The sequence below is a fragment of the Tursiops truncatus genome, chromosome 17, assembly GCF_011762595.2.
Source record: "Tursiops truncatus isolate mTurTru1 chromosome 17, mTurTru1.mat.Y, whole genome shotgun sequence".
Taxonomy (NCBI): domain Eukaryota; kingdom Metazoa; phylum Chordata; class Mammalia; order Artiodactyla; family Delphinidae; genus Tursiops; species Tursiops truncatus.
The window spans coordinates 77,977,369-78,004,881 of record NC_047050.1 but is presented as its reverse complement, the minus strand read 5'-3'; the positions used below and the strand labels follow the sequence as shown (position 1 = coordinate 78,004,881).

At 63.6% G+C, this 27,513-nt stretch overlaps 3 protein-coding genes across 18 annotated transcripts in view; 2 read left to right on the top strand and 1 right to left on the bottom strand.

Annotated features, from left to right (window-relative positions):
* The first annotated feature begins 403 nt into the window (after positions 1–403).
* SLC39A4 (solute carrier family 39 member 4) lies at positions 404–5,419 on the top strand. 3 transcript variants are annotated; one of them, XM_073794345.1, is made up of 12 exons: positions 404–1,183; positions 1,757–2,041; positions 2,517–2,712; positions 2,828–2,979; positions 3,072–3,243; positions 3,543–3,715; positions 3,880–4,017; positions 4,096–4,224; positions 4,401–4,455; positions 4,585–4,737; positions 4,886–5,073; positions 5,166–5,419. In XM_073794345.1, exons 1-12 carry the CDS (start codon positions 404–406, stop codon positions 5,292–5,294), a joined length of 2,550 nt encoding a protein of 849 aa, XP_073650446.1. In that variant the 3' UTR covers positions 5,295–5,419. The 3 variants fall into 3 exon arrangements, with proteins under 3 accessions (XP_073650446.1, XP_073650444.1, XP_073650445.1); XM_073794343.1 differs by lacking the exons at positions 404–1,183; positions 1,757–2,041; positions 2,828–2,979 and having other exon boundaries at positions 2,573–2,712; positions 3,880–4,224; XM_073794344.1 differs by lacking the exons at positions 404–1,183; positions 1,757–2,041; positions 2,517–2,712; positions 2,828–2,979 and having other exon boundaries at positions 3,108–3,236; positions 3,880–4,224.
* Positions 5,420–8,851: 3,432 nt separating this feature from the next.
* Positions 8,852–24,220, top strand: CPSF1 (cleavage and polyadenylation specific factor 1). 3 transcript variants are annotated; one of them, XM_073794289.1, is made up of 38 exons: positions 8,852–8,922; positions 9,003–9,161; positions 15,974–16,001; positions 16,098–16,240; positions 16,338–16,418; positions 16,536–16,687; positions 16,775–16,921; positions 17,059–17,198; positions 17,272–17,382; positions 17,464–17,557; positions 17,643–17,730; positions 17,802–17,924; positions 18,006–18,057; positions 18,141–18,235; positions 18,314–18,388; positions 18,467–18,547; positions 18,620–18,709; positions 18,926–19,036; positions 19,124–19,265; positions 19,351–19,529; positions 19,603–19,739; positions 19,822–19,996; positions 20,080–20,286; positions 20,355–20,444; positions 20,535–20,678; positions 20,762–20,914; positions 21,705–21,821; positions 21,919–22,009; positions 22,081–22,165; positions 22,435–22,576; positions 22,665–22,817; positions 22,894–23,070; positions 23,161–23,227; positions 23,297–23,344; positions 23,428–23,583; positions 23,663–23,792; positions 23,875–24,013; positions 24,098–24,220. In XM_073794289.1, exons 2-38 carry the CDS (start codon positions 9,018–9,020, stop codon positions 24,143–24,145), a joined length of 4,335 nt encoding a protein of 1,444 aa, XP_073650390.1. In that variant the 5' UTR covers positions 8,852–8,922; positions 9,003–9,017; the 3' UTR covers positions 24,146–24,220. The 3 variants fall into 3 exon arrangements, with proteins under 3 accessions (XP_073650390.1, XP_033699121.1, XP_033699120.1); XM_033843230.2 differs by having other exon boundaries at positions 8,884–9,161; positions 19,606–19,739; XM_033843229.2 differs by having other exon boundaries at positions 8,885–9,161.
* The window catches only part of LOC101331368 (solute carrier family 52, riboflavin transporter, member 2), a 33,874-nt gene continuing 30,564 nt past the window's right edge, over positions 24,204–27,513 (bottom strand). For 4 of the 12 annotated variants that reach the window (XM_073794296.1, XM_073794297.1, XM_073794298.1 and 1 more), the window contains exons 7-17: positions 26,689–26,764; positions 26,375–26,575; positions 25,953–26,285; positions 25,744–25,875; positions 25,592–25,675; positions 25,429–25,510; positions 25,271–25,349; positions 25,086–25,177; positions 24,771–25,023; positions 24,560–24,676; positions 24,204–24,468 (exon numbers count right to left, since the gene is read on the bottom strand). In XM_073794296.1, the coding sequence (XP_073650397.1) occupies positions 24,363–24,468; positions 24,560–24,676; positions 24,771–25,023; positions 25,086–25,177; positions 25,271–25,349; positions 25,429–25,510; positions 25,592–25,675; positions 25,744–25,875; positions 25,953–26,285; positions 26,375–26,575; positions 26,689–26,764 (1,555 nt within the window). In that variant the 3' untranslated portion in view covers positions 24,204–24,362. Of the gene's footprint in view, positions 24,469–24,559; positions 24,677–24,770; positions 25,035–25,085; positions 25,178–25,270; positions 25,350–25,428; positions 25,511–25,591; positions 25,676–25,743; positions 25,876–25,952; positions 26,286–26,374; positions 26,576–26,688; positions 26,765–27,513 lie in introns of those variants that run through there. The other 8 variants (XM_073794300.1, XM_073794304.1, XM_073794302.1 and 5 more) reach the window with 8 other exon arrangements.

Sequence of the window (27,513 nt, the reverse complement as noted above, 5' to 3'; positions counted from 1 at the left end):
CCACACTGAAACGGAGCTCCCCTAAAACCGAGTTCCTCTGCCAAGTTCCTCCTCAGCCTCTCTATGCAAATCTTGTTCCCTGTCTTGTCTGACACCTGTTCCCCTCAAGACTGAGGAGTACCAAAAAAAGGGGGGGGGATTGAAACTGAGCAGGACTCTGGGGGGCCTCCTGAGTACAAATCCTTCCCTCGTCCCCCGTTTCTTGTTTGTAGGAAACGGGCTTCATTCAGCCCCCTAAGACCTTCCCTGAGTTCCAAAGGGCAGGTTCAAACCTTTGCTAATCAGGGAAGGGAGGGGATGCAGAAACGAAGGAGGGGCAGTCAAGAAACTACAGCCTTGGGGCAAGGTCCTGGCTCCCCTTGGAGCTCTCCTGCCAGAACTAAGGCCCCCACCCAGGTGGAAGATGGCGACTACAAGCTGGGACCCCAGAGCACCGCCGCCACCTCCCCACCAGCCACTCAGGAGAAAGTCACATGCCCTGCTGCCCTCACCCCAATTTTTGCCTATTAAAGGCTCCCCAGAAACCATCGGGGAGTTCAGGGTTTTTAAACACGAGCCACCCGTTCTCCTTGCTCGGCCCCCCAGTAAACCCGTCTCTGCTCCAGACTCCGACGTTGCGGTTTGTTTGGCCTCACTGTGTGTCGGGCACACAGACTTGCATTCGGTAACAAGATCCTTGCGGGAGCAGAGGGGGTGGCCGGGGGCCACAGCTCAGTGGGCCGCCCAGTTCAGCCCGGGCTCGCCCCCCGGGGGCAGCAGCACCTCGCTCGCTCGCTCGCTCGCTCGGGGAGGACCTGGAATGGTTAACCTGCGACACCTCCAGCAGCCAATCACAGGGCCCCGCAGGAAATGCCTGGAGAGCCTCGCCGGGGCGGGCGGGTCCCAGCCCAGCCCAGAGTCTGGCACCAGGCAGCCCACGGGGCCCGCAGCCACCCAGGCGACCATGGCCTCCCTGGAACTCAGAGCACCCGGGGGCCGCAGCTTGGCTGGCCCGGCCGGGCCCAAGCCGGGGCTGCTGCTGGCCTTGCTGGCTGTGCTGGCGTTGACCGGGACGGCGACCCCACCTGCCCGTCTGCTGACCCTGCTGTCCTCAGGCCGGGGTGTTCTGGATCGCAAGGCGCTGGGCAGCCTGTTAAATACACTAGCGGTCCGTGTGCATTGCGCCGACGGGCCGTGTGGAAAGGTAACGGCCCCACCCGACGGGTCCCCCGGCCCCAGCCCCAGCCCGCCGCTCCACCCCGAGGGCCGGCGGCAAAGGGCTCGGGCAAACTCCAGGAGGCGGGCCGAGTGCAGTGGCCTGGCGCTCGGGCGCTGCCTGCAGGCCCGAGCCCACCTTCCCCGACTCCGCATTCAGACCCACCTGCCCTCCCTGTTGGTGGGACGGTGGCGTGTAGGGACCCGCGGCTCCGGGACCCCAGGGCTGCCCCACCCCCACCCCATCAGCCCCCAGGCCAGCAAAGTGGCAGTGGTTCCAGGAAGAAACCACCCTGAGGTGGCGGGACCCCTGTGTGTACGTGTGTGTGTGTGTGGGGGGGTGCGCGTATGCGTGTGTGTACGTATGCGCACGCGCCGTCCTGTCATGGGGGGGATGGTGGGGAGAGATGGTGGGGAGAGCACGTGAGTGAGCAGGTGATGGAGGGGTGTCGCTGTGAGAGGGACGGAGAGGATGGTCGTCCCTGTGTGAGGCCCCCACAGGGAAGGGGGCGGCTCCTGGGCCACAGATACCTGGCCCCCGCCCACCTGTCTCTGCCCACAGTGCCTGTCTGTGGAAGACGCCCTGGCCCTGGGCAGGCCTGAGAAGCCAGGGCTCCACTCCGCTCAGGCCCTGGAGCCCAGGCACATCGCCCGCCTCAGCGCTGCCGCCGCCCTCTACCTCAGCAACCCGGAGGGCACCTGTGCGGATGTCCGGGCTGGCCGCTGGGCCTCCCGCGCCGACCAGCTCCTGGCCCTGCTCGAGAGCCCTGAGGCCCTGACCCCAGGCTTGACCAGGCTGCTGCAGAAGATTCAGGCCCAGGCCGCTGGCCGGCCCACTTCTGCGGAGGTGGGGGCCCGGGCGGGCTGGCCAGGGGTGGTGGGTGAAGAGGAGCCAGGAGGGATTGGGGGGAGGGGGACCCCTTAGGGGGTTGGGCCTCAACGCCTTTCTGGGCACTTGGGGGAGTCTGGGCTGGGGGAGTCACAAATGGACGCTCCCCACTGAGTAGGGCAGGGCTGCAGGAGCCCCAGGAGGGGCCCTGACCCTGGACAGGGTCTGAGAAAGCTCCCGGGGCTACAGGGAGGAGCCCTGGGGGGAAGGTGGGGGCCTGGACCCACTGGGCCAGGAAGGGGGAGGCCTGTGGTACCAGGGAGGGGCCCCAAGCAGGGGAGGGGCCCAGCCCAGGTCTGAGGTGAACAAGAAGTGGTGCTCCCAGGAAGCTGCTCCAGAGTCACTGGAGTCCAGGGGGCACCAGGGGCAATGACAGAGCTAGAGGCCAGGAAGTCCACACTGCCAGTGAGACTGAGGCCCAGCTCCTCCCCAGGCCTGTGTAGACCTGCCTCAGCTGTTGGAGGAAGCAGCGGGGGTGGGGTCTCCCGGCAGCCCCGGCCCAGTCCTGGCTACCCTGCTGGACCACGTCAGGAGCGGGTCCTGCTTCCGAGCCCTGCCGACCCCTCAGTACTTCGTGGATTTCGTGTTCCGGCAGCACAGCAGCGAGAACCCCAACATCACACTGGCTGGTGAGGCCTGAGCTGGGCCACTGGGCAGGGAGTGCCCTGAACCCCAGCATCGGTGCCCCTGGGGAGTGCAGGGCTGGAGCCCACACAAACTTTGTCACTCTGTCCTCCCTGCCAGAGCTGGAGGCCTTGATGCAGCGCCTGGGGGTGGGCGGAGAGACCGAGACCCATGGTGACCACAGTGACCACGGTCATCGGGGAGAGGGGGCCAACCGCCAGGGCCCTGTGCCCCCTGCCACCCCCAACAGCAGCTCCAGCATGTGGGACACAGTGAGCAGTCCATGCGCCCTAGTCTTGGAGAGAGGTGGGGTCCCACCAGTCTGCTCAGGTCCCTGACCCCCAGGCCTGTCACCCCCCCCCAGGTATGCCTGAGTGCTGGAGATGTGATGGCTGTGTATGGGCTGTCTGAGCAGGCTGGGGTGACACCAGAGGCCTGGGCCCAGCTGAGCCCTGCCCTGCTCCAGCAGCAACTGAGTGGGGCCTGCAGCCCCCAGCCTGAGCAGCCCACCCAGGACCAGCTCAGTCAGGTGCAGAGTGAGTGCCCACCTCCCCAGCTGTGCCTGGCTGTGCCCAGGGGCCTGGCAGCATGGAGGAGGAACCGAAAAGGGAGGAGGAAGTGGCCGCTGGGTTTGGGAGGGGCGGGGAGAGCTGGGCCAGGGCTGGCGTAGAGGGGTAGCAGGGAATATGGGGGCCTGAAAGGGAAGAGGATGGGGTTTCGAGGCCGGAGGGCTAGCAGGAGCGGCCCTGGCGGGTCTTGCTCGCTCCTGGACCCCACCTGGACACCCTTCCCTGGGAAGCGGGGGGTGGGGGGCTGAGGCTGTGTCCCCCCCCAGGGTACCTGTACGGCTCGCTGGCTACACTGCTCATCTGCCTCAGCTCCGTCTTCGGGCTCTTGCTGCTCACCTGCACCAAATGCAGCACTGCTACCCACTACATCATCCAGACCTTCCTGAGCATGGCTGTGGGCGCGCTCACAGGCGACGCCCTTCTGCACTTGATGCCTCAGGTTGGCCCCCGCCAGGACCCTCCCTCCCCCACCAGGGATTCGCCTACCCAGAATTCCTTCCAGGCACACCCTCCTGGGACCCTTCCCTGACCCCTAACCCCTAGCTCCTTGTCTGGGGGGAGGAGGCCCTGGGGCAACTGGCCCAGCGCCCTCTGCCCCCCCAGGTGCTGGGGCTGCACTCGCATGATGGCGAAGGCCTTGGCTCACAGCCCACCTGGCGCCTCCTAGCTGCGCTGGGTGGTCTCTATGCCTTCTTCCTGTTCGAGAGCCTCTTCAACCTCTTGCTGCCCCTGGACCCGGAGGTCAGGTGCATGGGGGCTGGACGCGGTGTGGGGAGGAGGGGGGGAGGCGTGGTGGACCCTGAGGCGCTGTCCCCGCAGGACCGAAAGGACGGGCCCTGCAGCCACGGCCACAGTCACGGCGGCCACAGCCATGGCGTGTCCCTGCAGCTAGCGCCGAGCGATCTCCGGCCTCCCAAGCAGCCCCACGAGGGCTCGCGCGCAGACCTGGTGAGCTGGCTCTTACCGGACGTCCCTACCCCACGCGGAGCCCTGTCTGCACTCCCAGCCCCCACTCCGAGGCTTCTGCCCCTGGCCTGAGCTGAGGACCTAGCTCCGCGAGCCCCTCCTCACCTCCCCGCCCAGAGGCTCATCTACGCGGACCGCATCCCCCCCCCGCCCCACAGGTGGCGGAGGAGAGCCCCGAACTGCTGAGCCCGGAGCCCCGGAGACTGAGCCCAGGTGAGCCCTGAGGGAGGCCCCGGAAGCACTGGGTGCCAGGGGTTCGGTGCGCAGCACCGGCGCGGGGGGGGGGGGGCGGGGGCGAGGAGGTGCGAGGCAGATGCCCACCCACGCCGGCCGCGCCCGCAGAGCTGAGACTGCTGCCCTACATGATCACGCTGGGAGACGCCGTGCACAACTTCGCCGACGGTCTGGCCGTGGGCGCCGCCTTCTCCTCCTCCTGGAAGACGGGGCTGTCCACCTCGCTGGCCGTGTTCTGCCACGAGGTGCCGCACGAGCTGGGTGAGCCGCGAGGGGTTCCAGCGGGGCGGGGCCTGCCTGGGGTGCGGTTGGTTGGTTGGCGGGACAGTTGGGAGGGACTATCGGAGCGGGGCGAGGTCTGTAGGGGGTGGGCGGAGCTCTCGGCCTGACCCCGCCCCTCCCGCCCCAGGGGACTTCGCGGCCCTGCTGCACGCGGGGCTGTCGGTGCGCCTGGCGCTGCTGCTGAACTTGGCCTCGGGGCTCACGGCCTTCATCGGCCTCTACGTGGCGCTCGCGGTAGGCGTCGGCGAAGACGGCGAGACCTGGATCCTGGCGGTAGCCACTGGTCTCTTCCTCTACGTGGCGCTCTGCGACATGGTCAGCGCGGAGTGCGGGAGGGGACTGCAGTGGGCGGCAGCTGAGCAGGAGCTCTGAGCTGACTTCTGACCCAGGGCCCACCTCCTCCGCAGCTCCCGGCCATGCTGAACGTGCGGGACCGGCGGCCCTGGCTCCTCTTCCTGCTGCACAACGTGGGCCTGCTGGGCGGCTGGACCGTCCTGCTGCTGTTGTCGCTGTATGAGGATAATATCACACTCTGATAGCCTCTGCCCCAGTCTCAGCCCTTGACTCTGGCTCCTGGCCCTGCACTATCTCAGCCCCTTAGAAACCGCAGCCACCCGGAGAGCCCCAGTGCCCATCTTCAATAAAGACACTTGTGCTTGGAGCCCAGCCTGCTCACCTCGCTGGGAGGGAAGGGTCTCCCACCAAGAAAGGTCGACAGGTGGGGCAGTATCTCTCCCCATAGCAGTGCCTGGTGCCTGACGAGGAGCCAGTATAGCTGAGCTCAGGTACCTCCAAGTAGCCATCCTCAGTCCCCTCATCTGTAATGCATGGCAAGTGAAGCCAGAGAAATGGGCCAGGGTCTGAGGGCCGCAGGGAGGACCTGGGATCCAATCAGCAATCAAATTTGTTTGCTTGTAGCAGAAAAAACAAAACAAGCAGCAGCGTTTACACAGGTGAGGGCTTGTTTCTCTCTCATGAAAAATGGGCCTGGAGATAATCAGACCAGGGTGTGTGGCAACGCTCCGTGAGGCCCGGGCCTCTACTGCTCTGCTCCACTGTCCTCAGCAGCAGTGTCCATCCTCAGAGTCCCCATGCGGTAGTTTCCTAGGGCTGTAGCACAGCCCACCACACACTGGGTGCCGTAGGACGTCCGAAATTTATTTTCTCCGAGTTCTGGAGGCAGAAGTCTGAAATCGAGGGGGCAGCAGGCTGTGCTCCTCTGAAGTCTCTAGGGAAGAATCTGTTATGTGAGCTTCTACTGGCTTCTTGTACTGGCAGCCCCATCACCCCTCCCACCCCCCAGCCTTGGACCATCCTCCAGCCCATCACTGTCCATTTCGAGCAGCTTTGAGCCACCACTTCCACTGACAGCCTCCCTAAATTTCCCATTGAAGAAGTGCGTCCACCAGGCAGGCCCACATCTGCTTTCCTGCTGGCAGCCCTACAACTTCCCAGTCCCTCCGCCCACCTTCTCCTCCTGTGTGACTGGAATGCAGCTGCATCCCGCCCGCTGCTGCTCTCCCAGGACTGTGCTCCTTCAGTATCTCTGCCTCTCTCTGCACCGACCGCCTCTCTCCCACACACAAACTCTCATTCCTTTGTCAGGGCGCTTGCCACATGCCAGGCTCGAGTCTGAGGGCTCTGTGGCCACTGAGCTGTTCACTCATCACAGATGCCCTGTGCTGTGGGTGCCATGACTATGCCCATCTGACTTGGACGAGGAGAGTTAGTGTTCTGGCCACAGCCCCACCTCTGCCCCTGCTCCCTCCTCTAGTACACCCTCAGGGTGGCTCTGGCTACACTTTTTGTTATCTTTTTTTTTTCCATGCTATCAGAACTTTATTAAGGTGGAGTTTGGGCAAAAGAGAAAACCTCTGAAGCAGTCACCCACCTGGTTCAGGACGACCGGAATAGAGGAGCCTTTGCTTGGAGACATGCTTTCACTGAGACAAAAGCATATCTTTGATTTTTTAAAAGGAGAGCTGACAGGCTGAATATCTCTGAGTGTGAATTCAGATTAGTTAAAAGTGGTCAGCCAGAGGAAGGCAGGTCTCTGGGGCTGACAGGCTGAATATCTCTGTGAATTCAGATTATTTTAAAATGGTCAGCCGGAGGAAGGCATGTCTCTGGGGTCAAGACCAGAACAGAAGCAGAAGTCCCTGCTCTGTATGGAGACAAACAGGTACCACTTTTATGTTGGGCAGGGGTGGGGGTGGGGCGGGGGCTATATCTCTGCTATTCCCAGATCAAGATTTGGAGGGAGGGAAACATGACAAATGACAAAAGGACCAGTTTCTCAAAAATCGAGGGATAGGGCATCCCTGGTGGCGCAGTGGTTGAGAGTCCACCTGCCGATGCAGCGGACACGGGTTCGTGTCCCGGTCCGGGAAGATCCCACGTGCCGCGGAGCGGCTGGGCCCGTGAGCCATGGCCGCTGAGCCTGCGCGTCTGGAGCCTGTGCTCCGCAACGGGAGAGGCCACAACAGTGAGAGGCCCGCGAACCGCAAAAAAAAAAAAAAAAAAAAAATCAAGGAATAAAGTAATTACACGAGGACGAAAACTCAAATAATGGTTTACAAGGGAGCGAGGTAAGTCGTGATTCTTCATTGGTACCTGACCCCAATACCCAAACTGCCTTAAACCAGCCTGCCAGGGGGCTATGTATTAATAGAAGGCCTGAAGGGAAAAGGGGAATAGGGGGCTTATTTTGCTACAGCAAGAAGGGGCTTGAGTGGGGAGAGTAGCAGCTGGCCCCCACTCCCCCAAGACTTCTATCACATCTACAAATACATATAAATACATTACATAAAATAGCAAGTCTGGGAGGCAGGCTCCCCGCAAAGGCTCGGCTGACACAATTACACGTCGCAGGAATTCTAGGAAAGGGCGCGGGGCTCCTAGAGAAATGGGCTGTGGGTGTTCTCTCCTGCTCAGGGTAAGCTCTGCCCCAGCCTACCCCTCTTTTCAGGGTTCAGTTTTGTTATGACTTTTAAAGGGCTTTGCTGTGACTTAGGGGTCACACACCTGCCCAGGCATCCAAGTGACCCCTTTGTCCACCACTCAAGGGTCCAGATTTGAAGCCTTGTTGCTGAAATGAGCAAGTGAGCACATCTGGATGCAACATGAACACATATTCTATGCCATTTTCTCGGCTGTGACTATACTTTCTTGTTTTATTTCCTAAGATTCCGTTTCTTGGGACTTCCCTGGCGGTCCAGAGGTTAGGACTCCGCGCTCCCACTGCAGGGGGCCCGGGTTGATCCCTGGTCGGGGGACTAAGATCCCGCAAGCCGCGCGGGGGGGCCAAAAAAAAAAATTCTGTTTCTAAATCCCAGACCTGTTCGCGGGTACCTAGGGCGAGTCCCTGCCAAGTGAGGAGAGGACTGCTTAGCTGTGCATGGTCCTGGCTCCAAGGCCCTTGAAGTGGGCAACTGTGCCAGGCCTCGGGAGGGAGCAGTGGGCAAGAGGCGCGAAAAGCGCCGTTCTGCGGGGAGGGGCTCGTTGAGGGGCCGGCGGGACCACCGGCAGCTACGCGACCGCCAGTGCCAGTCAGGGCCGTGCGTCGCGAGTACGCGTGTTTTGGAGGGGGTGGGGGGATCGCTCTGCGGGGGATCACTGAGCAGGGACGGGACACGGCATCTCCAGGAAGCTCTCCCTGGACTAGTCGGGCGTCCGCCACAGTAGCGGCACCTGCCGGGGCGTAATCTGGCGAGTGTTTATGTCCGGGGGTCCCTGCCCTCCCGGCCTCCACACTGCGAGGGCTCGTCTGGCTGAGCTGGGCTTCGGCACCCGGCAGGGCGCCTAAGACCTCGCCTCTTCCTGCGGGCGAGACCCTCAGTGGTGACCCCATTCTGAGGTCCTGGGGCGGGCAGGGCCCTGACCGGCGGCTCTGAGCCGCCTCAGCCCCCGTCCAGCTTCCAACCCGTTCCTGCGTTCGCCCGCAGTGGGACTCTGGATCTTGAGAGAGCTCGGTTTTCGGGGCTCCGGAGGCGGAGCCTCGAGGCCGCCCCAGACCACCAGGGGCCGCTGTGGCCCCCGCTGCAGCTGCGCCTTGGCGGCACTGCGCAAGCGCAGAAACACGGAACCTCGGCGCGCGGCTTCCGGGCCCTTCCGGACCCTGTTCGCTGCCGTACGGGTCCCCCGCCACCCGGCTCCAACTGCTAGGTGGGTGGCCGGCGGGCGGGCGGTCCTGGGGTCGTGCGCCGGCGGCCCGGCTCATCTTGTCGCCTTCCGGCCCTGTGCAGCCCGGGCTCGGCGCCATGTACGCCGTATACAAGCAGGCGCATCCGCCCACCGGCCTCGAGTTCTCGATGTATTGCAACTTTTTTAACAACAGCGAGCGCAACCTCGTGGTGGCCGGGACATCGCAGCTCTACGTGTACCGCCTCAACCGCGACGCCGAGGTAGGTAGGCCCGCTCCAGCCGCAGCGCCACGCGGGAGGGTTGCCCGGTACAGACGGAGAGGCAGGCCAGACGGGCCCCGTGGTTGGTTGTGTCCAGAGCCTGTTCTCTTCGCTGCCACGTTCCTCCACCTCTTCCCACGCCTGGCGGGCTCAGAGGCCTGCCCTGCGCGTCTCATTTGCTCTTTAGTCTTTTTAGCAAATTACATGAACACCTGCTGTGTGCTAGGAGGTAGCGATGCAGTAGTGAACAAAACCTGCAAAAACTTGGGGCAGGAGGACACCCGCTGACCAAATGCACACGTGCGAACACACCTGTAGACACACTGCAGCCTGCAGAAGGGCAGCTGAGGAAATGGAGGAGAGAATGAGTGATCAGAGGAGCCTGTTTTAGGCAGAGTAGGAGTTTGTTGGGGGGAGAACTTTCCTGTAAAGAGAACAAGGCTGGGTGTATGTGTGGGTCGGAGGTCGGTAAAGTGTGATGAACCCATCAGTAGAGGAGATACAGGGGTGCTTTGGTTGCCGGAGGTGTGAGGTTTGGTCCAGGGGGACTTCTTGCAGGAGGCGGCTTCTCATCTGTTCTTGAAGGGGGGGTAGGAGCCGGGAGTAAGAGCCAGGCGCAACGATGGGGAGGGGGTAGGTTCCAGGCAGAAGGAAGGCCTGTGCGCAGGCCAGAAGTAATTGAGGGGGGGAGGGGGGAGGGGTTGGACTGGGGTGCAGAGTGGAGGTGGGGTGGGAGGGGTTGTCGTCTGCGGGGCAGCAGGTGGACAGGGCCAGAGGGCAGCCAGGAGGACGCCACCTTACTGGGGACCTACCTCAGGACATGGGTGTTTGTTTTGTGTTAAACGTGTGTACTGTTGTACTAATTCACACGTGACAAAGCAAGTGAAATATACAAGGATGTGAGAGCTTTGTGACTGAATACGTGTCATTAAAAAATCTTAGTTTAAGCTTTTGCGATACAGCAGTTTTGAGGTCAGTACTTGGCTTTTGTCAAAATTTCAGTCAAAACTGAAAAAGAAATTTTGCAAATAAATATATATGGTTCCACACTGAACAGGAGGATCTTTGCTGTTACTAACTCTGAGACGGGTTTTCAGTCAACTTTCAGAGACAGGCTGGAAGTTTTTACATTGTTATGTGCTTTACAAACGGGTTCACAGCATCTTGGGAGGGGTCGGTGAGCGCTGCCTCAGAGCGCCGCCACCGGGGCGGCGCTCTGGTTCTGGCTGGGGGGGCGGACCACACGCTGCCAGCACGTCACATGCTGGAGGCGAAAGTGCCTGCGCCCCCCAGCAGGATGGGATGGAGCCAGGCGTGGCCTAAAGCTCCCCTCCTTGGAGGTGAGATTTGAGTGGGCCAGGAGGATGGTGTGGGGAGAAGCGCTTCCAGGCAGAGCCGAAGGTCCCAGGGCAGTAGGGGCCAGTGTTCCGGGACCAGCCCAGCGGCGGAGAGGGAGGGAGGAGTGAGCCGGTGAGAGCAGAGGGTCAGAGGGGTGACGGGCCGGGGGTGGGGCGTTGGCACCGCGGCCGTCTGGGCCATTGTGGGAACTGAGTGGTGACTTGAGGCAGATGGGGAGTTAAGGTTTGGGCAGAGGGGCGAGCTGACCAGACGGTGTCTCCCAGGGTCGCTGTGGCCGCTGTGCGGAGGAGCAGCGGGTGCTAGAGGTGGCAGGAAGCGCCTGGGTCAGGACGGAGGGATGTGGGGTGGGCAGGGGAGAGGAGCCCAGGGCGATGCTGAGGCTCTTCAGGGTCGAGGCTTTGCCTGGGTCGGAATTTCGGTCTGAGCGCCTGCAGGGCACCTGCAGGGCAGAGTTGCGGCACCTGAGAAGGGAGAAGGCTGCAGGGAGGGCGTAGGGACTGGGGTCAGGAGCTCATTTTGGATATCGTAGGAGTTACTTGTTGCTGCATCACAAGGTGCCCCAAAGCTCAGCAGCGTGAAGCAGCGGGCACTGCCTCACAGGGTCTCGGGGTGGGACGCCGGGAGCGGCCCCGACAGGGTCTCTTGGGCTGCAGTGAGACGTCGGCTGGGGTCGCCGTCCTCTGAAGGCCCCACTGGGGTTGTGTTTTCTGCTTTCTTTCGAGGCATCGGTTCCTCACCGTGTGGCCTCTCCACAGGGCTGCACACCACACACAGCCTCCCCGAGGACGGCTCAGCCTGCCGGGCTGGAAGCCCCATGTCTTTTGTAACCTGATCTAGAAGTGGTCAGGGCCCCGTGGACCTCCCAGCGCAGGGAGCCGCTGGGCCCACCACAGGCACTTTGAGGTGCTCACTCCACAGCCGGAGTCGATGTCCAGGAAGGGTTGGGGTCTGCAGCCTGTGGGTGGTGTTTAGACGCGGTAGCAGCAGGTCGCGATCACCCCGAAGATGGCCCCTGGGGCGCCGCAGCATCAAGGGGTAGGACGAAGGGAAGAAGCCGTGGATGGGTCGGGAGCGGCTTGGTCAGGGAGGTGGCAGCCAAGCCAGAGAGTGTTCTGGCGGCCGAGGGAGGGCAGCGTTTGGGGACCTGATGCTGGCTCCCATGTTTCTGAGCCTCAGGTGGGTCTTGAGGCCCGGAGGCCCCTGGTGACCCCGACGAGGAAGTCTGGTGGCAGGCAGGGGTGCGGGCCAGTGAGGCCAAGAGCCTGGTGCAGGAGGAGGGTCAGTACCAGTGGACAGAGACAGCTCCCTGGGAGAGGTTTGCGCAAAGGGAAGAGAAGAAATGGAGCAGAAACTTGTAGGAAGAGCAGGACGTTTTAAGGGGAGTGAGACGGCACATTTTTCTCTGAAGGGAAGGAGCTGCCTGTGCAGGGCCCCCAGCACAGCCCACTCTCAGCCCACCAAGATCCAGGGGAGCTCGCACGCCTCTGAAGGGCTGTAAACGATTCCAAGAAGATCCTTGACCGACTAGATGCGGCTGCAAAGCCTGAATCAGATACTTGCTCCCGGCCCTTCATAGGAGAGTTTGCCTACTCTTACACCAGAGAGAGGAGTGTGTGGGAGCCGGAGATGCAGTGCGGGCTGGGTGGAGTCCTCGGGGGGGTGAGCGTGTTGGGGGTCAGCCTAGTCACTGCTGCGGGACAGCCCGCCCTGGAGCTTCAGACAGCGCTGTCGCCAGGGTGGCACACCTGTGGGCGGCCGGGAGCTTGGGTGGCACAGCAGGGACCGTGGGGACGCCTGGCCTCTGCTCTGTGAGCTCTGGGTCCTGTCTGGGTGACTTGAAGGGCACGTCTCTCCCCTTTCTCTCCACGTGGCTGGCTTGGTTTTTGTGGCAGGCGGCCTTGAGGTAGTTGAGCTTCTTACGTTGAGGGAAGCGGCCAGTCGTGGCCAGGGCCAGACCCTGGGGGCACAGCATCCCTTTTGTCACTGACGGCCCTTCAGAGCACCACCCCCAGCCCGGATTCAAGAGCGGGTGGGAAGCCCCCTCTGGAGGCTGTCTTCCATCTGCTCCAAGGAATCAAGTGCGAGTGCAGGGGCTGCCGTGGTGACAGGAGGGAAGGAGAGAGTGGGGAGCAGATGGTGGGGGTGGGGCGTGTGCCTGGTCCCTCAGTCCTGGGGGAAGCAGACCCCAGGCAGCTGCGGGAGCAGCAGGTCTCGCTGCTTTGCAGGGCCAGGCAGCTGTGACCTTTGGGAGGAAAGAAAGTGGATAGCACTTCCTTGAAATTAAGCACGGTCTCAAGTAAATAGAAAATGTATCATGGATGGGGAGTCTCGATATTGTAGAGATGTCATACCTTCTTCAGATGAATCCAAAAACCATGTCCTTTTTCTCAAAGTTGCCATAAGCTTTCTTGTAAGATTTCATAATCTTGATTCTGAGATTTACATGGAAGAGTCAAATCAAGAATGCGTAATTTTGTTTATTTTTAAGAATTTCTAAAAAAATTAATTTATATTTTATTTATTTATTTTTGGCCGTGTCGGGTCTTTGTTGCTGTGCGCGGGCTTTCTCTGGTTGCGGCGAGCCGGGGCTACTCTTCGTTGCCTGCGCGGGCTTCTCATTGCGGTGGCTTCTCTTGTTGTGGTGCACGGGCTCTAGGCACGCAGGCTCTGTAGTTGTGGCTCGTGGGCTCTAGAGCGCAGGCTCTGTAGTTGTGGCGCACGGGCTTAGTTGCTCCGCGGCATGTGGGATCTTCCCGGACCAGGGCTCGACCCTGTGTCCCCTGCACTGGCAGGCGGACTCCCAACCACTGCGCCTCCAGGGAAGGCTGCATTATTTTCTAATTAGCTGATACCTTTGAGGCCGCAACAGGTCTCTGTGGTGTATTACAATCTGGCTCCACTGAGCTTCCCCAAACAACACGGAGTCCTTGTAACCCTTTATCCTCTTGACCCCCACGCTTTGTTCTGTCGTCACAGGTTTTGCCCCTGCGTAGGTTAGAAGCTCTGCAGAACATTATTGCTGTCGTTAGCACTTCGGTTTTACATAATTTCAGACCCAGAAAAGTTGCAAAAGCACAAAGATTTCCTGCGTGCACTCACCCAGAGTCCCAAAGGTGAACGTTGTGCCGTATCTCTGTCTTTTTTTCCTGGACCTGGAGGGTAAGTTGCAGGCAGGGGCCCCGTGGCTGCTAGAGGTCAGCATGTCACGTGTGTTCAGACAATACCAAAGTCTCTGCAGAACCACAGGCCAGTGGTCGGAACCGGGATGCCGGTGCTGGTGTGGTTCAGGCCTGGTCACACCTGGCCAGCGCGTCCTGTGGTGCTCCTTGGTACAGTCCCTGGGTGCTGCCGCAGGTGGCTCGGTGGGGTGAGCAGCCCGCCAGCTCTCCCACTGGGATGTTGGGACTTTGAGACGGTAAGTGCCGTCTTACTGCTCAGACCTTCCTCTTCCAGTTTCAGCAGCAGTGATTGTGTTTGTCAGCGTCCATGGTGACGGTGACGCGACTGTGGTGCTTTTCCTGACCCCACCCTCTCTGCTACCTTCTTGGTGGGCTCTCCTTTCTCCCTGTATTCATTCCTTTCTTTATAACACCACAGGCTCGTGGATTCTTATTCTATTCAGTAGGTTGTAGCCTTTTTTTATCCTCTGGGGTCTTCAGCCTGAAGACCTTCCATTAGCAATTCTTGAAGAGTTTCTGCTGTCAGTGAACTTGTTCCACTTTTGTTTGTCTGCAAGTGTTTTTATTTCAACTTCCCTTTTTTTTTTTTTTTTTTTGCGGTAAGCAGGCCTCTCCCTGTTGTGGCCTCTCCCGTTGCGGAGCACAGGCTCCGGACGCGCAGGCTCAGCGGCCATGACTCACGGGCCCAGCCGCTCCGCGGCATGTGGGATCTTCCCGGACCGGGGCACGAACCCGTGTCCCCTGCATCGGCAGGTGGACTCTCAACCACTGCACCACCAGGGAAGCCCTCAGCTTCCCTTTTGAGGGATATTTTCATTGGGTTTAGAATTCTAGGTTGACTTTTTTCTTTCATCACATTAAAGCACTGGCTTCTGTAGTTTCTGTTGAAAATCAGTTTGTTTTTTAAAATGTTTATTTATTTTGGCTGCACCGGGCCTTACTCGCGGCACGTGGGGTCTTCGTTGCGGCATGCGGGCTTTTTAGTTGTGGCACGCGTGTGGGATCTTAGTTCCCCGACCAGGGATCGAACCAGGGCCCCCTGCATTGGGAGTGTGGGGTCTTAACCACTGGACCACCAGGGAAATCCCTGAATATGAGTTTGTATGAAGGTGTTGTCTCTTTCTGCCTCTGACCACTGTTACGATACTTGTCTTTGTCTTTGGTTTCCTGTCCTTCAACTGCGACGTGCTTTGCATTTACCCTCTGCTTCGGGACTCGCTGGCTGGCCTTGAATCTGTAGGCCGATGCTTCTTAGCGGAATATTTTTGGTCATTTTTTCAGTTATGGGTTCTGTCCTTTTCCTTCCTCCGTCGTCCTTCTGTGTTGCCAGTGGTGCGTTAGACCATTTGAGTATGTCCCTATGTCTCTTACAATGGATTTACGTTTTTACTCCGTGTCTTGCGTCTGTACAGAATCGCAGTTGGTCTCTGGGTCTTGACCTCGTGTCTGGCGAGGGGAGAGGCTGTCCAGGCCCAGTCCTCATTTCACATTGTAGTTCACGTGCGACACTCGTTATAGATTTACTGTGGATGACCTTTATTTGATTACGGAAGTTGTATTCTTGGGTTAGTAAGAATTTCTATCGTGAATGGTTCTAAATTTTATCAAATGCTTTTCATATCCATTGAAAACAATACATGATTTTTTTCCTTAATTTTGAGACTTTGGTAGCTTGTAGCAATGGGCATTCTTGTGGTAAACTGACTTTGTATGCTTGGAATAGCAACTTGGTTGTGGTGTAGTATCCTTTCAAATGTCGCCAGGCTCACTTGGAGACACCCTCCTGCCCTGGGGAAGGTAGTCGGTAGGACACAGATGGGGCAAGGGCCATAGCCCTGTGTTGGGGTCACCGTCACGCCCAGTTCGGGCTCAGGGGTGCGCCCGGCATGTCAGCAGAGCCAGGGTTCCTTCTTCATAGCAATCACGAGTCATTGGCAGCTGGTGGCAGCCATGGCTGGGCCCAGGGTGAGTCTGGGGTGGGTTGGGGATGCACAGAGAGTGCTGTCCATCCTTTGACCCTGAGCGTCCCGTGTCGGGACGGCTGCTGGGGAAGCTGGGTGGGGAGCTTCCTGAGGAGGAGCCCTGGGGCGGGCTGGGGACCCCAGATGCCAGTGTGAGTCTGTGGGCACGGCCGTATCCAGCAGTGTCTGGTCGCACGCTCCACTGTGGCGAGCCCCGTGGGGCTCCTGGCTGCAGGGCCGGCCTTGGGTGGTCTTCTCCTGTCCCTCCATGAGGTGGGCCCCTCACTGTCCTCCCTCCTTCTCCCTCCTACAGGTGCCGACCAAGAATGACAGGAGCGCAGGTGAGTGAGCGCAGGGTGGCTGCCTGGCCACGCACGCGCGTGGGGGTTGGCGGCTGGGGCACGCGGCCCAGATCCCTACCCACTAGCTCTCCGCAGAGGGGAAGGCCCACCGGGAGCACCGGGAAAAGCTGGAGCTGGTGGCTTCCTTCTCTTTCTTCGGCAACGTCATGTCCATGGCCAGCGTGCAGCTGGCGGGCGCCAAGAGGGATGCCCTGCTCCTGAGCTTCAAGGATGCCAAGGTGGGAGTGGGAAGCGGGGGGCGGGGGGGGGCAGTGGGGGCGGGAGCCGGGGGGGGGGCTGCGGTGGGCGGGCCCGGTTCTGACCTGCCGCCCCCAGCTGTCGGTAGTGGAGTACGACCCGGGCACCCACGATCTCAAGACCCTGTCTCTGCACTACTTTGAGGAGCCTGAGCTGCGGGTAGGCCTAGCCCCGCCCCTGCCCCGCCCCACCCCTGCCCCGCCCCCTGCCTCGCCCCGCCCCCTGGCTCCCCGCGGGGTCCCCTGCCAGGGCCTGCCTGATGCCCCTCCCCTGCAGGACGGCTTTGTGCAGAACGTGCACACGCCGCGGGTGCGCGTGGACCCCGACGGGCGCTGCGCGGCCATGCTCATCTACGGCACGCGGCTGGTGGTCCTTCCCTTCCGCAGGGAGAGCCTGGCCGAGGAGCACGAGGGGCTCGTGGGTGAGGGGTGAGTGCCCGGGCAGGGGAGGCAAGGCGCTGCCGAGCCGGGGTTCCCTCCCCGTACCCCTCCCCAGCTGAAGCCCTTTGCCCCCAGGCAGAGGTCCAGCTTCCTGCCCAGCTACATCATTGACGTGAGGGCCCTGGACGAGAAGCTTCTCAACATTGTCGACCTGCAGTTCCTGCACGGCTACTACGAGCCCACCCTGCTCATCCTGTTTGAGCCCAACCAGACCTGGCCTGGGTGAGGTCCTGCGCTGCTGTGGCCATGGCTGTGGCCCTGACCCGGGGAGAGGCCCGCCCCAGGGGAGGGAGGGAGGGAGGAGCTGGGCGAGTCTCTGTGGGGCGGGACTGGGGACTGACGCGCTGTCCTGGTCCCAGGCGGGTGGCTGTGCGGCAGGACACGTGCTCCATCGTGGCTATTTCGCTGAACATCACGCAGAAGGTCCACCCTGTCATCTGGTCCCTCACCAGCCTGCCTTTTGACTGCACCCAGGCCCTTGCCGTGCCCAAGCCCATAGGTGAGGTGGGGCTGCTTGGAGGGGGTGGGTATGGAGAGCGCTGGGCCCCACCCACCAGCGTGTCCACCTCCAGGCGGGGTGGTGGTCTTTGCTGTCAACTCGCTGCTGTACCTGAACCAGAGCGTCCCCCCCTACGGCGTGGCCCTCAACAGCCTCACCACCGGCACCACTGCCTTCCCCCTGCGTGAGTGTCGGGGTGCCGGGGCCGAGGGGTGTGGGGGGGAGGGGCGGGAGGCTGCTGGGTCTGGCTGACTCCCCACCACAGGCACCCAGGAGGGCGTGCGGATCACCCTGGACTGTGCCCAGGCAGCCTTCATCTCCTACGACAAGATGGTCATCTCCCTCAAGGGCGGCGAGATGTGAGTCTCCCACTCCAGGGAGCCCCGTCCTCTCTGGCGGGTGGTGTGGGTCCCCCGCGCCAGCTCAGCGTGTCCCTCCCGGCAGCTACGTGCTGACGCTTATCACGGACGGCATGCGCAGCGTCCGCGCCTTCCACTTCGACAAGGCCGCCGCCAGCGTCCTCACCACTAGTGTGAGTGGGGTCTCGGGGGGGCGGCCCCGGGTCCGGGCTGGGCCCCGCCCTCACCCCCGTCCTGCCTTCAGATGGTCACCATGGAGCCCGGATACCTGTTCCTTGGCTCTCGCCTGGGCAACTCCCTGCTCCTCAAGTACACGGAAAAGCTGCAGGAGCCCCCGGCCGGCACCGCCCGGGAGGTTGCCGACAAGGTGGGTGCGGGGACTGTGGGGACGCTGCCCTCCCATGCGGGGCGGCCTCGGGGGCTGCTCACCACCCCACCTGCCTCACAGGAGGAGCCGCCCTCCAAGAAGAAGCGCGTGGACGCCACAGCGGGCTGGTCAGGTGAGGGCCGTCAGCTGAGGGCCGAGGGCGGGGGCTGGACTGGGCAGCCAGGTGGGCTCAGGTGGCCTTTCCACATGCTGTAGGGGGCAAGTCAGTGCCGCAGGACGAGGTGGACGAGATTGAGGTGTACGGCAGCGAGGCCCAGTCAGGCACACAGCTGGCCACTTACTCCTTTGAGGTGAGCCTGGGCATAGAGGGGTCGCCGCCTGCCGGCCCGCCTGCCCGCCTGCCCGCCTGACCGCTGCTGTGCCCGCAGGTGTGTGACAGCATCCTCAACATCGGGCCCTGCGCCAACGCCGCCGTGGGCGAGCCCGCCTTCCTTTCTGAAGAGGTGCCCGCCCGGGGGCGGGGTGGTGGGGGCGGGCTGCGCAGCAGGGGGCTGCCGGCCTCACCCCCGCCCGCCGTGCAGTTTCAGAGCAGCCCCGAGCCAGACCTGGAGATCGTGGTGTGCTCCGGCTACGGGAAGAACGGGGCCCTGTCGGTGCTGCAGGTGCGTGGGGGCAGGGGTGGCGCCTCCTGGCGGGCCCGGGTGCGCTTGCCGACACCCCTCGTGTCCTTCCAGAAGAGCATCCGGCCCCAGGTGGTGACCACCTTTGAGCTTCCTGGCTGCTATGACATGTGGACAGTCATCGCCCCTGTGCGGAAGGAGCAGGTAGGTGCGCCCCAGGTTGGCGAGGCCTGGGCGGTGCGGGGGCCCAGAGCTGCCGCCCCCCTGGCCCGTGTGTGGGTGGCCCAGGGGCCGCCGGTCCCAGCACTGGCTCTGCCAATCTGCAGCTCAGGCGGGCTTGGCTACGGGCTTGCTCTGGCTCGGCGCTCCGGGCACCTGGGGCTGGGCGGTGGGATTCCTGCTCTCCGTCTGCCTTCACAGGAGGAGAGCACCAAGGGTGAGGGAACGGAGCAGGAGCCCAGCGCCCCCGAAGCAGATGACGATGGGCGGAGACACGGGTTCCTTATCCTGAGCCGGGAAGACTCCACCATGGTGATGGGGCCCGCCCGGCAGCCTGGGGCGGGGGGGGCCGCTGGTGGGGGCTGCACCTCACCCGCCATCACCCACCGTCACCCACAGATCCTACAGACGGGGCAGGAGATCATGGAGCTGGACACCAGCGGCTTCGCCACGCAGGGCCCCACAGTCTTTGCTGGCAACATCGGGGACAATCGCTACATCGTGCAGGTGTCGCCACTCGGCATCCGCCTGTTGGAAGGAGGTGGGCCGGGCCACACGGGCAGGCAGGATGGGGTCCAGGGCTAGTGCGTGCCGACTGCCCTTTGCTGACCAGCCTGTGTCCGCAGTGAACCAGCTGCACTTCATCCCCGTGGACCTGGGCTCCCCCATCGTGCAGTGCGCCGTGGCCGACCCCTACGTGGTCATCATGAGTGCCGAGGGCCACGTCACCATGTTCCTGCTCAAGAGTGACTCGTACGGGGGCCGCCACCACCGCCTGGCGCTGCACAAGCCCCCGCTGCACCACGTAGGCTCCCTCCTCCGTCCCTGGGGCCGGCTGACCCCCCGCCCCCCCCCACTGAGCCCCCCTATCCCCGCAGCAGTCCAAGGTGATTACGCTCTGCGTGTACCGGGACGTCAGCGGCCTGTTCACCACCGAGAGCCGCCTGGGCGGGGCCCGTGACGAGCTGGGCGGCCGCAGCGGCTCAGAGGCCGAGTGCCAGGGCTCAGAGACCAGGTGTGTGTGGGGCTGGGCTGCAGGCTGGGACCGGGGTCCCTGGGGCAGGCTGCCCGTGACTGACGTGTCTGCTGGCCCCCAGCCCCACGGTGGATGACGAGGAGGAGATGCTTTACGGAGACTCGGGCTCCCTCTTCAGCCCCAGCAAGGAGGAGGCCCGCAGGAGCAGCCAGCCCCCCGCCGACCGGGACCCCACCCCCTTCCGGGCTGAGCCCACCCACTGGTGCCTGCTGGTGCGGGAGAACGGAACCATGGAGGTGCGTGGCGCCCCGTGTCCAGCGTGGCCCCCGTCCCCCGCTCGTGCCCCGCCCCGCCCAGCTAATTGCTGCTGTCCCCACAGATCTACCAGCTCCCCGACTGGCGGCTGGTGTTCCTGGTGAAGAACTTCCCTGTGGGGCAGCGGGTCCTGGTGGACAGCTCCTTTGGTCAGCCCACCACCCAGGGCGAGGCCCGGAAGGAGGAGGCCACGCGCCAGGGCGAGCTGCCCCTCGTCAAGGAGGTGCTGCTGGTGGCGCTGGGGAGCCGCCAGCGCAGGCCCTACTTGCTGGTGAGTGTGGCCCCGCCCGCCCCCGGGCTCTGCGCAGCCCCCGCCCCTGACGACCTGCCCGCCCCCAGGTGCACGTGGACCAGGAGCTGCTCGTGTACGAGGCCTTCCCCCACGACTCACAGCTCGGCCAGGGGAACCTCAAAGTTCGCTTCAAGAAGGTGCAGCGTCTGGGCTCTGCTGGGTGTGGGGAGGGTGTGGAGCAGGGGTGCGGGGAGGACGTGGCCCTCACGGCCGCGGCGCCCCCCCAGGTCCCGCACAGCATCAACTTCCGAGAGAAGAAGCCAAAGCCGTCCAAGAAGAAGGCCGAAGGCGGCAGCGCTGAGGAGGGTGCCGGGGCCCGAGGCCGTGTGGCGCGGTTCCGCTACTTTGAGGACATTTACGGCTACTCGGGGGTAGGCTGGCGGCTCCAAGGGAGCCTGGGCTGCGGCCGACAGGGCTCCGGCCCCAGCAGCCTCCTCACACTGCCTGCCCCCAGGTGTTCATCTGCGGCCCCTCGCCCCACTGGCTCCTGGTGACTGGCCGGGGGGCCCTGCGGCTGCACCCCATGGGCATCGATGGCCCCATCGACTCCTTCGCCCCATTCCACAACGTCAACTGCCCCCGCGGCTTCCTGTACTTCAACAGACAGGTAGGGAGGCCCCATGCAGCCCAGCCTGGCTCTCTGATGCTCGCCGATGCTGCCCAAGCAGGACCAGGTGCTGGGGCCCCAGAGAAGAGGCCCTCAGTGGCTCGGGATGGGGGCACCCTGGAATGGAGAGTCAGGGGGTGTCCAGAGGGTGGTGGGAGCCAAGGCCGAGTTGGGGAGGTCGGGACTGGAGGCTGTAGCCCACAAGGGCACCCGCCTGGGCAACCAGGGTCCAGTCACTGCTCTGCTGGCTTGGACCCCAGCTCTGCCCCTTAGAAGCTGTGTGACTGGGTGAGATGCTCACCCTCTCTGAACCTGAGTTTCCTTACCTGTCACCAAGGTGTCAGCACTCTGAGGACTCAGTGATGGTGACGTGGTAGGTGCTTTGTAGGTGCTGGTGTGCTTACAACTGTGGGCGGAGGAAACTGGCTCGGGGCCCCGGCAGGGCGCCCGTGCTTGTTTGTGCAGACCCCGGCGTGGCCTGTGTGCGTGCCGCCCACCCTTTGCCTGCAGCCTCCAGCACCCCCTGAGCCTGGCTCTTCCTTTGTCCCGGCCCAGACCACAGCTGTGGCCAGTGTCCCAGCCCTGGGCGAGCTTGGCTGAAGGGATGGGAAGCCCACAAAGCACAGGACAGTGGGCCGTGGTCTCTCCAAGGCCTTGCCTGGACACTGCGGTCTCTCGCCACCCATTCCAGCAGAGCTGAGGGCTGACCCAAGGGAGCCCTTGGAGGCCTGGGTTCATCGGCTTGGCCTTTGGGGTGTGCCAGCCCTCGCTAACTCCCTGCCCCACCCAGGGCGAGCTGAGGATCAGTGTCTTGCCTGCCTACCTGTCCTACGATGCCCCGTGGCCTGTCAGGAAGATCCCGCTGCGCTGCACGGCCCACTATGTGGCTTACCATGTGGAGTCCAAGGTCTGACACCGCCCCCCACCCCACCGCACCAGGGACCTTTGGGGCCTGGGGGCCTGGCCTCTGGCATGTGACACCCTCCCCGCCCTCCCCCCACCAGGTGTATGCCGTTGCCACCAGCACCAACACGCCGTGCACCCGCATCCCGCGCATGACGGGCGAGGAGAAGGAGTTTGAGACCATTGAGAGAGGTGCGAGGTGCCCCAGGCTGGGCCCGTTCTCGGGGCCACCCTCCCTGACTGTCACCCCTTTGTCCGTGCAGATGACCGTTACATCCACCCTCAGCAGGAGGCCTTCTCCATCCAGCTCATCTCCCCGGTCAGCTGGGAGGCCATCCCCAACGCCAGGTGAGGCTGGGCCCAGGTCGGGGCTGGTGGCTGGCCTGGGCAGCTGTCCCGGTCTGGGCTGTTGTCCCGACCTGGGCTGCTGTCCCGACCTGGGCTGCTGTCCCGACCTGGGCTAGCTGTCCCGACCTGGGCTCCTGTCCCGACCTGGTCTCCTGTCCCGACCTGGGCTAACTGTCCCGACCTGGGTTAGCTGTCCCGACCTGGGCAGCTGTCCTGACCTGGGCTAGTTGTCCTGACCTGGGCTGCTGTCCTGACCTGGGCTGATGCAGGATCGAGCTAGAGGAGTGGGAGCACGTGACCTGCATGAAGACGGTGTCGCTGCGCAGTGAGGAAACCGTGTCGGGCCTCAAGGGCTACGTAGCCGCCGGGACCTGCCTCATGCAAGGGGAGGAGGTCACGTGCCGAGGGCGGGTAAGCGGCCGGCAGGGGGTGGGAGGCAGGCAGTGCCCAGCGGCCTGCACGCAGCCCTTGTGAATCGCCCACCCGCCTTCCCTGACAGATCCTGATCATGGACGTGATCGAGGTGGTGCCCGAGCCCGGCCAGCCCCTGACCAAGAACAAGTTCAAGGTCTTGTACGAGAAGGAGCAAAAGGGGCCCGTGACTGCCCTGTGCCACTGCAACGGCCACCTGGTGTCGGCCATCGGCCAGAAGGTTTGCCCCTCTCCGCCCACCCCGGCACCCACCGCTCACCGCCGACCACTCAACGCCCACCCCTCCCACCCCCCAGATCTTCCTGTGGAGCCTGCGGGCCAGCGAGCTGACAGGCATGGCCTTCATCGACACACAGCTCTACATCCACCAGATGATCAGCGTCAAGAACTTCATCCTGGCCGCGGACGTCATGAAGAGCATCTCGCTGCTGCGCTACCAGGAGGAGAGCAAGACGCTGAGCCTCGTGTCCCGGGTACCGAGGGGCTGGGCTGCACGGCGGGTGGGTGAGTGCTGCCCCAGGCCCACCCTGACGTCCGTCCCTCCCCTCCCCTCCCGTCCTTAGGACGCCAAACCCCTGGAAGTGTACAGCGTGGACTTCATGGTGGACAGTGCACAGCTGGGCTTCCTGGGTGAGCATGGGGGCTGGGGTCCCCGGGACGTCACTGGGGCTGGGGCTGACTGTGGGCTCTGTTCCCTAGTGTCCGACCGTGACCGCAACCTCATGGTCTACATGTACCTGCCAGAAGGTGAGTGCCCCCTCCACCCTCTCCTGGGCAGGGGGTCGGGCATGGGGCCGGGCAGGCAGTGACCTGAGGTCCCTCTGGCCCAGCCAAGGAGAGCTTCGGGGGCATGCGGCTGCTGCGCCGGGCGGACTTCCACGTGGGCGCCCACGTGAACACGTTCTGGAGGACCCCCTGCCGGGGGGCTGCTGAAGGGCCCAGCAAGAAGTCCGTTGTGTGGGAGAATAAGCACATCACGTGGTTTGGTGAGCGTGGGGCAGAGGGGGTTAAGGTGGCAGTGGGGTGTGGTGGGGGTCCACGGGGCTCACACCGTGTCCGCTCTAGCCACACTGGACGGTGGCATCGGCCTCCTGCTGCCCATGCAGGAGAAGACCTACCGGCGGCTGCTGATGCTGCAGAACGCACTGACCACCATGCTGCCCCACCACGCCGGCCTCAACCCGCGTGCCTTCCGGTGAGCCTGCCGCCCCCCCGCCCCCCTCTCCCACCACCCCGCATCTGTCCCGACTCTTCACTGCCTCCGTGCCTACCCCCAGGATGCTGCACGTGGACCGGCGCGTCCTGCAGAATGCGGTGCGCAATGTCCTGGATGGGGAGCTGCTCAACCGCTACCTGTACCTGAGCACCATGGAGCGCGGGGAGCTGGCCAAGAAGATTGGCACCACGCCCGACATCGTGAGCCGCCCGCCGCCCTGCCCCTCCACGTGCCCCCAGCCACCACCCCCCACCCCCTGCCCTCACCCACCTCTCTCCCCACAGATCCTGGACGACCTGTTGGAGACGGACCGAGTCACTGCCCACTTCTAGACCCCTGGATACTGCCACTTTCCCCACCCCGCTTTTGTACAAAACACAAAGAAAAACATTTGTTTGATTTGAGAAGAGCATGTGGTCATTGCAGGCCCAACTCCAGGCCACAGTCACTCCAGTGCCCCCAGGTCTTTCTTAGGCGTCTGTGCCTTGGCCCTGGCCGGCCCCTCAGCCTGCAGTGGGGCGAGCTCTGTGGTCCTCCTGCCGGGGCTCCCTAGATCTCCAGGTACTCGTACAGCCCCTTGGTCTTGGGGATGAGGCCCAGGTGGACCAGGACTCGGACCAGGAGGGCAGTGATCCGCATCGACAGGGTCTCCAGCCTGGGATGGGGGTATCAAAGGGTCGCAGGTTGGTGGGGGGGGCGGGGTGGGCCCTGGCTAACCGCCCTTCGGACCCCGCGCGCCTGCTCACCTCAGGGCCACTTCAAACTTGAACGACTCCCAGATGACCCTGATGTGGCGCAGGAGGCTGGCGCCATAGGTGTTCTGGCTCGTGGCGCCCGCCAGGCGGCTCCAGGCCCGGACTGCGCTGCAGAGACCACCGACCAACAGGCCGTCAGCCCCGCCTCCTGGCTCCGCCCCTCTTGCTGTGCGCACGCGCTGGGTAGGGTGGGGGTGGGCACCTCTTGGCCATGAGGAAGTAGCGGTCCACTGGGGCGCCCAGGGCGGTGTTGATGGCGCGCACGGTGTTGAGGTTGCGCAGCACGAGCAGCATGGACCGCGGCAGGGCCTTGAGCACGGCCATGACCTCCTCGAAGTGCTCCCGCGCCATGTCCTGCATGTAGGCCGCCTCCTCACGGCTCAGCAGGTGTGAGCCCCACAGCTGCCCCAGGCGCACAGGCCGCTGCATGAGCACCTCGGAGAACAGGAAGTAGTCTGGGGGGGGCCTGAGCCAGGGCTGTGCCCCCTTCCCCGCCTCACACCCACCCCGGCCTCACCTTGCACCCCGAGCTCAGCCGCGTGCGCCTTCATGGCAGCCTCGTCCCTCAGAATGACGGCCCGCCACAGCTGGCACAGGGCTGACCGATCCCTGGGGGGGCCCAGCAATGAGCGGCGGGGGGGGGGGGGGAGGCCGGCCTGCAGGGCGGGGTGTGCCCACCCAGCCCCCGCACCCCCAGCTTACTTCTCATCCAGGAACTGGTACAGCCCGTGGTCCAGCAGCACCAGCTGTCCCTTCCCATCAGGGCCTTTCCGCACCAGGACTAGGAACAGGGCGCGCCGTCTCACACCGGCGCACCCTGACCCCAGACCCGACTCCCACCCCCTGCGGCCTTTGCCTACCATTGCCAGGGTGGGGGTCGGAGTGGACGAAGCCTGTGTAAAATATCTGCTCGGCAAAGGCCTGGATCAGTTTCTCCGCGACCTGGGGACAGGCCAGGCCACAGGCCATCGTTCTGGGCCCACGGCACACGCACCCTCCCCCGCCCCGGCCCGCAGCACTCACGTCCCGCACTGCCAGCCCCATGGTCTTGATGGCCTCCACGTCGTTGACCTTGCAGCCCTCACAGAACTCCGCCGTCAGCACGCGCTGGGAGAGGACAGGTGCCTCAGCTCGGCAGGCCTGCACACCCCCGCCCAGGAGGGGACCCAGCCCACCTTGCCGGACACGTCCCAGTGCACGCGTGGCACCACGACATAGTGGAAGTGCTGCAGCTCCCGTGCACAGCGCTCGGCATTGCGGCCCTCGTTCTCAAAGTCCAGTTCCTGGGCCAGGGTCCCCTTCAGGTCCTGGGGGCCACATGGGCAGCTGGAGGTCCAGGTCAGGAGGCGGCCCACCCCCGGCCCCCTCGGGCCCCCACGGTTACCTGGAGGACCCAGCTGAAGCCGAAGCTGGGGTGCATGAGCTCAACGAGCCGCAGCAGGAGCTCCAGGGTGTGGATGTCGCCGTCGAAGCGGTCCCGCAGGTCGATGTACTGCACCTGCATGGGAGGCTGCAGGGAGGACTGGCCACCGGCGCCCGGATGCCCCCCGCGGCGCCCCGCGGGGGCCCCGCGTACCTTCACGGCCACCACGGTGCCGTCGTGCAGCCTGGCGCGGTGCACCTGGGCCAGGCTCGCTGCTGCGATGGGCTGGTAGTCAAACTCCTGGAAGAGCTCGTGGGGCGGGGCCCGGAAGTCTTCGAGGAACAGCTCATCCACCTGGCAGGACAGCGGGGTGGGGTGGGGGGCATGGCTCGGAGCAGTCTGCGGCCGCTTCCTGCCTCCACGCTCCCGCGAGAAGGGCTCACCTCCCGGAAGCCCCGCGTGAGAGCCCTGTCCTCCAGCACCCGCAGTGTCTTGATGTACTCGGGGGGCAGCAGGTGGTTGAAGGAGCACAGCCCCTGGCCCAGCTTCACGTAGAGGCCCCCGTTGCTGATGGCCCCAGCCACCAGGGCGTCAGCCGCCCGCTGGTGACACGCAGACATCACCTCCAAGTACCCCGGGCTGTTCTGACCACAGGTATAGAGGGAAGGGATGGGGGCGGGCGGGCACCTCCACCTGGGCACCCCCATCCCCGCAGGCCGCAGGCCAGGACCAGCCAGGCCAGGACGCAGGAACAAACCTCCTCCACCCCTCGCAGGACGACATTTGTGCACCACCAGTAGTCCAGGGAGATCTGCAGGCCGACCCTCAAAGACCTGTGGGCACAGGCTGCCCTCAGCCCCAGCGGGCACTCGCCTCAGATCCCCGCCAGCACCCCGGACCGCTGTGAGCACCTGGCGGGGCTGCTGGGCTCTCGGGACTGCGTGGCCAGCAGGTCAGTCTCAGCCGCTGGGCTGTGGACTGGGCGTCCTGCATCCACACCACCCCTCAGCCCCTGAACGTGCACCCAGGGGCGCCTGGGATGGGAACGGAGGCCTCGGGCCCTAACAAGCGGGCGTGCTCTTTTCATCCTTTGATAACACTTGTTACACAAGAAAATCCATCCACGAGCCAGCACAGCTGCAATGGCTGCTCCGTCTGTGGACATGCCCTTGCTCAGGCCCCCCTGCACCACTGGTCCTGTCTCCTCTGCACTCCGACTGGAGTGGACAGGAGCCCCTGGGGCTCAAACCCCAGAGCTGGGGCCTGCTCTCCCGGCTGAGGGCACAGCCCTGGGAAGTCCCGCAGGCCCAGGCTTTCTGGTGTGGGCAGGGGTCCTCGCTCACTCCCACGCCCCAGGCTACGGACAAGGCGGCCCTGGGTCTGGAGAAGGGAGGATCCAGGACCAGAACCCAGGCCTCCAGTGCCGCAGACCCCAGCCCCTCAAACCGTCACGAGCAGGGTGTGGGGCTCCTGCTTCTCGGGGCCCCGGTGCAGGCCAAGCCTCCGCCCGCCCCAGCATATCCTGTTCCAGCCCCTCCGCCGCGAGGGGCCAGGATGAAAAGGTGGGAAGGAAGAGGCTGCC

Bases quoted from the DNA above. Each gene is read 5' to 3' on its own strand.
- SLC39A4 (XM_073794345.1), top strand. From the start codon at position 404: ATGGCGACTACAAGCTGGGACCCCAGAGCACCGCCGCCACCTCCCCAC. The intron at 1,184-1,756 runs GTAACGGCCCCA...CTCTGCCCACAG, and splicing joins CCGACGGGCCGTGTGGAAAG to TGCCTGTCTGTGGAAGACGC. The intron at 4,738-4,885 runs GTGAGCCGCGAG...CTCCCGCCCCAG, and splicing joins CGAGGTGCCGCACGAGCTGG to GGGACTTCGCGGCCCTGCTG.
- CPSF1 (XM_073794289.1), top strand. From the start codon at position 9,018: ATGTACGCCGTATACAAGCAGGCGCATCCGCCCACCGGCCTCGAGTTC. The intron at 18,236-18,313 runs GTGAGCCTGGGC...CTGTGCCCGCAG, and splicing joins TGGCCACTTACTCCTTTGAG to GTGTGTGACAGCATCCTCAA. The intron at 19,266-19,350 runs GTGGGCCGGGCC...CTGTGTCCGCAG, and splicing joins CATCCGCCTGTTGGAAGGAG to TGAACCAGCTGCACTTCATC.